This window comes from Eutrigla gurnardus (assembly GCF_963514095.1).
Source record: "Eutrigla gurnardus genome assembly, chromosome: 6".
NCBI classification, from domain to species: domain Eukaryota; kingdom Metazoa; phylum Chordata; class Actinopteri; order Perciformes; family Triglidae; genus Eutrigla; species Eutrigla gurnardus.
The window spans coordinates 18,544,345-18,555,936 of record NC_139920.1 but is presented as its reverse complement, the minus strand read 5'-3'; the positions used below and the strand labels follow the sequence as shown (position 1 = coordinate 18,555,936).

Below are 11,592 nucleotides of genomic sequence, written 5' to 3'. Positions count from 1 at the left end.
ATGTTAAGATATGATTTGTTTTTTCCTCAATGTACTGATGTGGACGGGGCAGCTGTCTATCTAGTCTAAAGGCCCACCCCCCAAAAAACCCAATCTCGGTTAAAGTGTATGCTCGGCCTCATCTGCAGGTAAAATAGTTGTTTTTGTGAAAGAAGTCTTGTAGCTTTGCTAAAAGTAAAGTGGTTCACTTAAACTGGTCCAGGTGTGTTTTCATCAAAGCATAAATACTCCATAAATACTCCAACACGAGAATACAAAAAAGATTTCAGCATTGTCTCGTTTAGTAGCTCTACTTTGAAGTATTTCTGTTTTATTAACAAAAGTAAAGATGCAATGCAAACAATTATCAGGCAGGTTATTAAAAAGCAACAGAATGCGACTCGGACCATCTGGACTGCTCACTAATCTTTTAATAAGGTTACAATGCTGATACAACATTTACACCCTTCTGTTGAAAACCCATGTGGGCGACTGGTGGACAAAACAAAACAACACAGCAGCAGCAGAGGAGTGCAGACATGAAGCTGGGCTCGTCACTCAAACATCCAATTGCAACTAATCATTAGTACAGCTTTGAAGTGGTGACGTACTTAATTCTGCATTAAAACAGACTAACGGTCTATTTCTGTCACGTTTGTACATTTCATTACTTGGGACGTTAGACAGATAAGCAATGAGAGGTAGGCTGTTGTCATCCTGACCAACCACGAGCAGGAGAAACTAGTTAGCTTCAACAGATTTACCTGGTTGAGATTCACATACTGTAAAATCCAGCGATGCGTTTCAAGGGACAGGGTAGATCTAAACCATTGAGCGGGGCTTTGGGAGTAAAATACAACTTCTAGATTTCTCATTGCATTCAGCGGGCTGGTCGATGCTGTGAATTTGTATATTCACGCATTTGAAATACTTTATCTCAAGGAAATGTATTTGGTACAAACACAAGACTCCAGATGAAAAAAAACAAACATCATAATCAAGACAACACGAGTCCATGCTGCCAGATTTAACAACCAATTCATGCCTGCATGCCAAAGCAAGTTTTTTTTTTTTTTTTTAAATATACATGAAAGCTTCTGCACTGAGCCTCTGCAATTAAACCATATATTTCTTGTGTAGTGTGTGCTTTAAATAATCCTGAAAAGTGCTTAAAACAAGAAAACAATATTTTGGTATTAGAATCCCATTATACTTAAAACCATGATCTCTCACGGTTTTAAGTTTTTAAGTTAAGTTTATTATTAAGTTTATTTTATTTTCCAGTCAGTGAGATTGAGGGGAAAAAAAGCTAGTCCCAAGTCTTTCCGACTTCTCTGTGTTGAGGTGTAGCATTGGCCAAGGAAGAACCTATTAAATGTTGCCGTTGGTCTGAACCGCAGGGCGGCTCTGCCCATCATTTTTCACTTTGCTTATTTTAACATGATTTTCTCAATTTTGGACCTAAACTTTAAGGCAAACTATTAAGGAAAAAAGTAGGATTCTTGACTTGTGACTTCTGCAAAAAAATCTAAATTAAAATAGAGGAGGCTGTTTTACAATAAGCAGCACAAGGCGACTGCAGAGCAGAGGACAAACGGGCTCATCAAATAACTCTCCGTTGGCGTACAAAACACCAATTAAACGAAAACTAACAGCCTTTCAAGTCAAAGCGAGGTCACAACACCCAGCGGCTTTTAAAAACAAAAGAAGCTAGGTGCTGATACATTTACTTGGCTTCGCTGCTCTTCTGACTTCCCTCGACGCGGCGTGAACAGCCGCAATGTTGACCCAGCTGTTGTGTGAGCAAGTTTACTTCAAACCAAAGGGTCGGGGAGTCGCCACAGTTAAAACGAGGTCTCAACATGCCACGGGAAGTCTACCCGGCAGGTTGTTGGTTAGTCTGTTTTACTACATGGCATGTAATTTCAGGATGCAACAAAACAAACGTGTCCTTACAACATTCTCCTTGCTGAGACGGCGACATTACCTCCACGTGGAGACACATGGGTATGCTCAGCAAAAACAAGCACATAAGGGTGAAGTTGCCCCTTTCACTGATCCTGATTTAAGTTAGCATTTGTAAAAGAAAAACTAAACTTATCACTCATCATTCGTACGAGGCAATTCCACCCTTGTATTGCCAGAAAAAAGGGAGGGGAGGGACGCGGGGCGAGTTCAGGGCCGGCGTCTCCTCAGCTCAGGGTTCGAATGTTTTCCAACAGCTCCGGTTTGAGGAGGGCGGGGCTCTTTGCACCTGCGGCCGCAATATCCGCCTGCACTGCTGCGTCCCAGGCAAACGTGAGCAGAGCTGCAGGGACCTGAAAACACAATGATTTCTTGCCAATGTTAATATGCAACTTTTCCACATTCAAATATCTAAAAACGACTCGACCGGTACTTTATATCTTGTTGAGTTGTAATGCATTGCATTATGTCGGCTGCTTTCATGAAAAGGTTTCCACTCACCAAGTTACACTCTGCAAGGGCGACTTCCTCGGACTCTTTTAGCTTCTGACTTCCAGGAGCGATGAGCTCAAAGGGCTGCCAGCCGTCCAGCAGGGACTCCCGGACAAACGCAAACAGCACGGGCAGCCGGTCCCACGCGTAGAAGGTCCCTAAACATTTGTTTAGTTAGGTTGTTGATTCATTTTGTATCGTTTTATTTTGAATATAGATATATACATAAAAGAGGCCGTTACCTTGTAGCAGGCTTCCATCGGGCAGTCTGATCCTGAGCAGAGTGTAGTTGTATTTCCGTCTCTCCCTCTGCTCCTCCTTCTCCCTCATGGCTTTTGTGCGCAGCATGGCGTTCTTCTCCACAATCTCACTCCTGGGAAACACACAAGAGACCTGTTCATTCACTCTGACGTGACGATGATGGGTAAACGCCACCAGACCACAGTCTGGAGAAGAGTGCACGATGGCATCTTTGTGGCTGGTAGAGATGCGTAACACCCACGGAGAGCAGATAAAACCAGCTGACACCGAAGGGTTTCATTAACATGCATTATTAGTGAGTGAGTGTGTTTGTAAACGGCTCTTTGCTTGTCATTTTGTTAATTGCAGCCACAGCAAGCCCCTCCCCTACGTGTATGTGGTTGTGCAAGATTACATGTGTGCAGAGTGTTAGTCAAATAAGAAAATCCAGCACAGATTTTTACTCAGGCGTCGCCTCCAGTTCTGAAAAGTGCCTCACACTGGCCACCAGGGGGAGACTCCTGGCTGTCCTCAGATTGCATGGAAATGACCCTACATCTCACTTGATTTATTATCTCAGTTAAAATTGTAAACATGAGTTTATGGTCTCAATCACTCATTTCAAGTCTTCTTCAATACAGCAGGGTCTCATTTAGAGTGATAGAGATGATGAATCAGGGCGGGGCTACCTTGTGATTGACAGGTGTGAAAGAAAACCAGCCTTCACCCACATTACACAGCGCCACTGGAACACATAACATGTACTGTACCATCCATCACCAGGGGGTGCGTACCTCTGCTGTTGCTCCTTCTTGAGCTCCTCCGCCGTCAGGTTATAGAAGTCCGGTGGCAGCTCGAAGCTCTGGGCGTTGGGGGAGGCTCTGAATGCTTGAGGCTGTCGGTCCAGCTGAGCTCTGACCGGCTCCCCTCGCTGGAGACGATCCCTCCTCTCCTTCATCAGCTCCAGGGCGTCGGGACTGTGCTCCAGTAACACCAGGAACTCCTCTTCCTCCTCTGATCTCCAGGAAAAGCCGAGCCCGGATCAGAACACGTAACAGCTGACTGGATGTTAAGAGTTGACTTCCTTGTTAGGATTGACTTACCTTGACCCTCCACAGGAAGCATGATGCTTGTGAAATCCAGGGCCTGCAGGAACTCTCGACTGCCCTCTACACACCGGACTTTCTCCTGAAATAAATCAAAAGAGAGAACGACACGAATGGAAAAACGTGCTTCTACTCAAAGAGGTCCCACATGTCTGAGATAATCCAGTTTCAAACTCACCTGGTACACCTTGTTGCTGAGTTTAATCTTCCTGTACTTCTCCTCTGTGGGGTTCTTGCATATATTCTCAATATACCTATTGACACAAAACGACAAAGAAACACAAAATTACATAATTGTTTAAAAACGATAATCAACGATGCGACGAACAGTCGAAAATAAGTCAAACTCAGCAAGAAGATGAACCATCGCCGAGCGTCGTACTTGCTTATGATGTCCACGGCGACCTTCACTTTCTCTCTGTCTTTGTTGAATGTGTGCATCATCATCACAGAGGCCTCGACCGGATCCTCCTCAAACCGCTGACGGAAAAAACAACAACAAGAGTGCACGTCTCATCAACGACACGCAGCAGCACAAAGTCAGAATTTAATCATTTTTGCTCTAATTTGAGCTAAAACAATGGCGAGTGACAATATCCGCAGACGTACCATTAAAATGGCCTCTTTGATGTGTACTTCCCGCTCCCTCTTGGACAAAGTGGCTCCAGTTAGCGGACAGGTGAAATACACACCGGACACCGAGAGACAGGCGAGGTCTTTCACCAGCACTTGGGATCCCTGGAAAGAATGGCCGATCACCGACATTGTCAGAGTTGTATTGAACCCCGTGAGCCAGGTGTAATTAATTTAACCAAACAAACCGCTGTCACACACCTCGGCTGGAGCTGCCTTTTCTTTGTCAGCCAGTGCGGCCGCTTCCAGTTCTCTTTTCACTGCAAGTAAACGCAGAAAAATCAACAAAACTAAAATGATTATTCTTGAATCAAACTCTTATTGCTGTAAAAAAAAAAATGCCACTCAAAGAGAAGGCAGGACTGTTTTATGTTTTATGGCTCCGATCGGTTGTTTTATTGATTGGTGTTTGTTCTGCCAATTAATTTCAAGGAAAGGCTCGGCTTGGAGGAACCGCAGCTTCCCTTTGGGACTCCAGTTGCTCCATTGTGTTGTTTCATTCATTCAGAAAATTGGGTAATTAATGGTCTTTATGTTCAAAACAAGAGTTTAAGAGGTGGAAGTAGTTAACTATCATTTTAGGTTAAAAATAGATGTCACTTTAAATAGCTTCTGTGACTAACCATTTTGGACGTATTTAACACGAAGACGCCACAACTGAACTGAACCACCGTCATGTGTATTGTGAGACACAGAGTTATTAATTAAGGCTTGGCATGTAACCTTAATTTGGACGAAACCACCGCAACCTCATTAATTACCTGTTATTAGCGATTATTACTCACCACAGTTCTTGTTTATGCTACACACAGGAGCCATCACAGATCATTTGGATAATTTGAATTACGCTGGTGGTTGATTGAACTGTCCTTTGGTACATTTTCGTCACTTCAACTGTTGGTTTATTAAGGAACAAAAGGGTAATAAGGGTCTTTTCTCCCATAAAGTGTAGAATTATTTGCTGTGGCTTTAATATGTCATGTATGAAACCACGCCTACGTCTCTTTACACGCCTTCAATACATGGTGACAATGAAGGAACAATTCAAGAGGAATGACGAAGAGTGTGATTCAGCCCCTCTTCTAAGAAACTGTGACTGTCGGTTCTACTCGCCCTGTAGCCGCTGAACTTCAACAAAAACTACTGCAGTCTTTGTTGTTGTTCATCTAACCATTACCCATGAACGCATCTTAAGGCCACCCAATTATTAAATATTAGTAGGCATGAAAGCCACATCCGCTTTTCAAGGATTAATTGGTTTGGGCATCGTAGGAAAATCTTGTGAATTATTAGCACCCATGTGAAAAAAACAAATAATCTGACCTCAGGACCAAGAATGCACCAACACATTATTTTCTAAAACTAAAACCAATAATCCAAAAATATATATCTATGAAGGCTTTGTTTAATGAACCGTTGTTGTGATGAGACTCGTTTGTCTCACCCTGATTCCTGATGGCGTCCTGAGAGGTGTGGACCTTCGGCCGGGGATGCTGCTCGATCCTGGCCAGAGCTGCGGCTCCGGCCCTCTGGGACCCTTCACTAGGGGCATAGCGATTGTGCTTGGCGCTGGAGCTGCTCTGCACCACTTTGGGTTTGCTACTAGAGTGTTAGGAGGACAGAAAAGTCAACAGACTTGTAATGGCTCATATCTTCTTTCCCCAAACAGCCACAAATGTTGCTTTAATGCATAAGAGACAGAATCTGCTGTTGACACTAACTTGTATTGTTTTGGTTTAAATGTGGATCGGCCTCTAAATACAATGGAAAGGAAACTGGAAGCCTTAAATAAATAGTTTGATATGTTTATCATTGAGTTTAATTAAAACAGTTTAGAATATTTGGTCATGTGTAACCCATTAAATCAAGAAAACATTATGATAAATGTCATAACTTTGATACTTGTCGGACTGTTAAAAACATAATATATAAACCCCAACGCTGGTATCTAAATTACCGTAATTACGATTTGAGGGGTGCGTTCACCCCTTCAGGGGATAAAGCGCGAGTAAAAGTCACTTTTCGTTACTAAGACCATTGGCTAAATAAGATTAACTGTTAGCCACCCTGGAATTAGCGCGTCCCACTGTGTCCTGAGTAGTACAGTTATATAATCCAGATGCTAACGGCTGACACGGCTCGCCTATTACACTTAACGTCCGGTGGAAATCACCAATCGGCATCGTTATGTTAGGTAACAGTGACCCGATTGCCATTGATTGCCAGCAGCTAGCTAGTTTGCTAACTCAATTTAGCGGGCGTAGACGGCTGGCTACGTGGCTAGCTCTAGCGTCGTATCAGCTGTGACATGTAAAGTTTGTTGTTTACCTGGCATCTTCTGTAAGTGCCTTCCCAGGTCCTGCAGACTTAAACTTGATGTCTTTCTTAATGTCTTCGAAAAACTTCTTCATTTCCGTTAGCTGTCACGGGGGAAATAACAACGCGATAGCAGAAACACAAGTAGATGGAGAGAACACCCCCAACTAGCTAGTCGATCTTAGCTTTGGAGCAGGATCAAAACAAATTATCAGAAAAACTGCTTCCGCCTCGTAGACGCTTCGTTTTTGGTCGCTTTAGCGCCACCTTCTGCTTCGGAGGGTTTTGTGTTCGAAATAAGTGCATGTATGGTTGTTGGAATGGAATGGAATGGAATGGAATGCAATGGAATGGAATGGAATAAAAGGCGAATCCTTTCATATATATATATATCAGCTGGTATAGTACAGTGGTTATGTTCACTGACTAGGACACGGGAGCGCGGGGTTCGACTCCCGGCCAGTAAGGGTCCATGGCAAGACCCCCCATGATATGAAGACAGAAGAGCAGGATAGATGCGCCGACCATCAGGATAGATGCGCCGATCATCAGGATCCGACCATCAGGATAGATGCGCCGATCATCAGGATCCGACCATCAGGATAGATGCGCCGATCATCAGGATCCGACCATCAGGATAGATGCGCCGATCATCAGGATCCGACCATCAGGAGAGATGCGCCGACCATCAGGATAGATGCGCCGATCATCAGGATCCGACCATCAGGAGAGATGCGCCGATCATCAGGATCCGACCATCAGGATAGATGCGCCGATCATCGGGATCGGCGCATCTATTGCCTATTTAAAACATTAAAACCATTATATATTATCGTAAACGCCGACAGAGATAATTGTTCCGCGAAAAAATGTGCTTTTATTTTGCCTATAACACTTAACATACCGTAATGTATGCAGGATTATTTTTCATGATGTGGTTTGCATCCAATCACAGTCGATTTAACTCCGATCTGATTGGTTTTACACCAATCAGATCGCGGTGGGCGGGATTCACCGCAATTTGTGCCACATCAAGCGTGACGTACCAGGAGGTGTTGTCCGTGGTGGGAGGCGACCAAAAAAACCCGTACAAGAAACCACACACGCCCCCCTGACTGGCAGTAAATGGTCGTAAACCCCAAGAAGAGGTCTCGTGAGAGGTAAGACGAGGTGAATATGTTGGTCGTATCATCTTTTATATTTGTACCGACCTGTGCGAGATGTTAGCTCCACAGTTAGCATGCTTAGCTGCTAGTGTGTCCGCTCGGCTGCCGTACTGGTGCCGCTGTCACTGGCGCGCTGCTGTCTGCTGAAGACCGCGGCTCACCACGGTGGTCAGACCTCTGTTCAAAGCCGCTCCCAACAGAACGCCAAACGAGATCAGCAGAGTGCAATCAGGAAGAAAGCATTGACAGACAGGCAGACCATCCAACTATTTTATCCCTCACGACTTTTTTGATTGGACGGGGTTTTTAGTCCTGCCACGGCCACAGATGACATTTTTTTCCAGTCGGAACATTTCATTTATTAATTGCTATCAGGATGTTACGAGAGTTTAAAGTAATATAACAAAGTGTTTTCTGAATAGAATCACCTACTCAACCTTTAACCTTGTGATGCATAACAAACAATAGCTTATTTATTATTTTACGTTTCAAAGATGCGTGCTACCATTATGAATATACTTATACTTGTATAGTCTGTCGGTTATTTAGAGCTTGTAAAATGTTAACAAACTCATTCTCTTTTGTCCAACAGTACTTTCTCAGCTGCTGCCTCTGCTGCACGGCAATGTGAACAGCAGCAAAGTGATCATCTATGAGTTTCAGGAGTTTTGTCGTCAGCAGACGTCGTCCTCCTCACCTCCTGAACTTTCCAGCCCCCAAAGTCCAGCAGAAAACACCCCCACCAGGTGAAATTACAATATTTGGCCATAAATTCCATGTAAACATGTGCTCCAAACCAAAGTAATGTAATAATGTTATTTAAATAGTACAAGTGTCTTAGCAAACATAAAACAAAACACTCATGATCATCATCACGTATTGCCTCAACGTTACCTCCTGAAAACATGTAATGAAATCACCTACCACCACGTCAAATACCATTCTCAAATGAATTTGTAGGTTATAACCCCCTTTCCCCTCCTTCTTTCATCAGAATAGAGGTGAAGCGCCTCATAAAGAGCAATGCGGCTTATGAGAAGCGCTCCACCTTCAGACGCTGCTGCTGGTACGTGCACTCGGAGGTCCTGTCCCGCTGTGGCCAGGAGGCCCTTCCCGTGCCCTGCCAGTGGACCTACCTCACTACAGGAGCTCGAGAAGAGTCCCGGGAAGAACCCCAGGCAGCGACCGGCTCTCAGGGAAACTCTCCCACTACACCGCAGACCTCCTCCTCCACATCGTCATCCTCCAACAAAAGGAAGAGCACAGGCAGCATGTCAATCACCAAGTTCATGAAGAGATGCACTGACCCCGAGCAGGTAGAGAAACGAACCATGAAGACCTCACTGCAATATTTTGGTTATTTGTTTTTAAGATTATCATCTCATGGAAATATACCTTTTTATATGCTTGATTGTTTCAAATGGTCTTAAATCCCCTGTGTTTTCCAGACGGAAGCAATGGATGCAGACGGTTTTCAAGCCGATACTGAGGAAGATGATGAGGAAGACTGTCTTATCATCACCACACCGAGCGGTGAGTTGCAAGTTGCAACCCAGTGCACGTTCACCCAAGTCCAGCTAGGGGATCCATGTTCCAGTCATTACTGGAGAGGATCGATGCCACTCATGCCTTTTCTCAAGTATATAGCTGGAGCCAGGAGGCTATAGTGTAGTGCAGGGATGATGTCATTCTGTTGGTCAAACAGGAAGTTGGCATCACCCTGGTTACCTCAACAAAAAGCCAAGTATAAATGCAATTGCCAGTAGTAAAAAGCAAATGTTAGACTATAAACATAGCAGATTACGGTTGTATGACTTCAGCATCGCCACCACAAATCTAAAGTGCCATGATGATGTTGAATATCCCTGACAACATCTGTAGTCTCATTAAGTCATCTATTAGCAGTCGCTTAGCCTAGACTGGGAGCGGTTTGAGGCAGCTAGCCTGGTTCTGTTCAAAGTTAAAAGTCCACCTGACAGCACATCTTAATTACAGTGCGGTGCAGTATTTCTGTCTCCCCTTATCACTTTATTAATGTGCTGATACAGCAGCAGCGTTCCAGTTTCCTGTGTGTTTTTAGGCACCTCCCTGATTCACTTACAGACACCTGCAAACATTTTTTTCTCATTATCTAAATGAAACCTTATTAAATATTACTCTCTAGACTCAACCAGAAAGACCTCCTCCGGCGAGGGAGACTGTCTGATGGAAGTCACCCCCTCCGACACCGCTGCTCTCCCGGTGGCCAGCGCCGCTCCGACACTCGCCACTGCCTGAGGACAGGAAAGGCCGGCTCCTCTAATCAAGCTACCCCCCGTTTCCCCCCTCGTAAATTTCTCCTTCCTGGTTCTGAACTCTACTGTGTCCAAGACAGAATCAAGTCTTCGTGCAAGGTGAAGCACCACACTCCGGTACAGGCGACACACAGCGGGTGGCTTCTGCTCAGTATTAACTTCCTTTTTCATCTTATTTCATGTTCAACGAGTCGGGAGTCAGCTTGTGCCTGTGAAATGTACTGGCGCATAAAAATCAGGACTGTTTTGATCATTGAGGGCTGTTTTTGTCCAGTGTTCATTAACTATGGGTCTGATTTTTGCATTGAAGTGTCAGATGGGCATTTTTGGCACGGGCCTCTTTAAAGTCTCTCTGGCGCTGCTTTAGCTACAGCAGGTTGAGTTGAGCCGAGGGAGGAAGAGCAGAACGGAAATACCCAATGTTCATGAGAAGAAGCGTATCAAGACCAGCATTATTTTACGGTTCTTGTAATGTTTGAATGCATGACGTTGGATATCTGCGCGCGTGTGTGTTTGTATGTGTGTGTGTGTGTGTGTGTGTATATATATAGTTTACCTGAAATACAAGTTGGGGAAATGAGGGGCTGAAAGTCCATATGTACATTTCCCTTTGATTTCAGTGGGTGCATTTATTCTGCAATTTCTAACTCTGACAACTCACTGGAGTAGTTGCTAGATCTGTACTTGTACAGTTAGGTCCAGTGTCACAATGTTTTATAAATATGTATTTTTCAAGAATACTTGAAGAGGATAAGTTCATGAATAAAAGTACTGCACTTTTATATTCCATTCATACTTTGCCACTTCTTCCAGGTGCCTTTTTAGTAGCTTCTTATCAATAAGTACAGTTTCAGACTTGGATGTTTGACAAAATTGTAGTTTGAAGTTTACTCAACAGTAGCCTGTTTTAAGTGGGAACGTTGCACCATTATTACGCCTCAACGTTGTTTAAACGGTACGAACACGGAACAGAGTTAGAATCCTGTGACCCAAATGGTGAAGTTAAGATATTGTTATGTTAAGATATGATTTGTTTTTTCCTCAATGTACTGATGTGGACGGGGCAGCTGTCTATCTAGTCTAAAGGCCCACCCCCCCAAAAAAAACAATCTCGGTTAAAGTGTATGCTCGGCCTCATCTGCAGGTAAAATAGTTGTTTCTGTGAAAGAAGTCTTGTAGCTTTGCTAAAAGTAAAGTGGTTCACTTAATATACTATGAATCTAATGGGTGTTTTCTCAGCTGTTGTTAGTTTGCAAATGAATACTAACTTCTACTATTTTTACAGTTTGATTGTGTATCTGAATCGATCTAAAAAAACAACAACAACAAAACAAAAGATGACATTTTAGCTAACTTTACTAGCTTTTTATGTTCGTTTGGAGTTGAAGTTTCATATTGTGT

At 43.7% G+C, this 11,592-nt stretch overlaps 2 protein-coding genes across 2 annotated transcripts; one reads left to right on the top strand and one right to left on the bottom strand.

Moving 5' to 3' along the window:
* Positions 1-123: 123 nt before the first annotated feature.
* LOC311015340 (UBX domain-containing protein 6-like) lies at positions 124-6,946 on the bottom strand. The gene is made up of 11 exons (XM_084012494.1): positions 6,744-6,946; positions 5,860-6,017; positions 4,617-4,675; positions 4,392-4,520; positions 4,165-4,262; positions 3,961-4,036; positions 3,780-3,864; positions 3,471-3,690; positions 2,679-2,809; positions 2,446-2,594; positions 124-2,297 (listed from the first exon to the last, which is right to left on the bottom strand). Exons 1-11 carry the CDS (start codon positions 6,824-6,826, stop codon positions 2,172-2,174), a joined length of 1,314 nt encoding a protein of 437 aa, XP_083868620.1. The 5' UTR covers positions 6,827-6,946; the 3' UTR covers positions 124-2,171.
* Positions 6,947-7,856: 910 nt separating this feature from the next.
* LOC311015295 (chromatin assembly factor 1 subunit A-like) lies at positions 7,857-10,980 on the top strand (the record flags this gene model as incomplete). The annotated part of the gene is made up of 5 exons (XM_084012420.1): positions 7,857-7,884; positions 8,490-8,643; positions 8,892-9,213; positions 9,346-9,430; positions 10,062-10,980. 5 exons carry the CDS (start codon positions 7,857-7,859, stop codon positions 10,172-10,174), a joined length of 702 nt encoding a protein of 233 aa, XP_083868546.1. The 3' UTR covers positions 10,175-10,980.
* Between the last annotated feature and the right edge of the window lie 612 nt (positions 10,981-11,592).

Coding starts and splice junctions, on each gene's coding strand:
- LOC311015340 (XM_084012494.1), bottom strand. CDS start 6,826: ATGAAGAAGTTTTTCGAAGACATTAAGAAAGACATCAAGTTTAAGTCT. Junction 4,521..4,616: donor AAAAGGCAGCTCCAGCCGAG/GTGTGTGACAGC, acceptor CATTCTTTCCAG/GGATCCCAAGTGCTGGTGAA. Junction 2,810..3,470: donor AAGAAGGAGCAACAGCAGAG/GTACGCACCCCC, acceptor TGTGTTTCCCAG/GAGTGAGATTGTGGAGAAGA.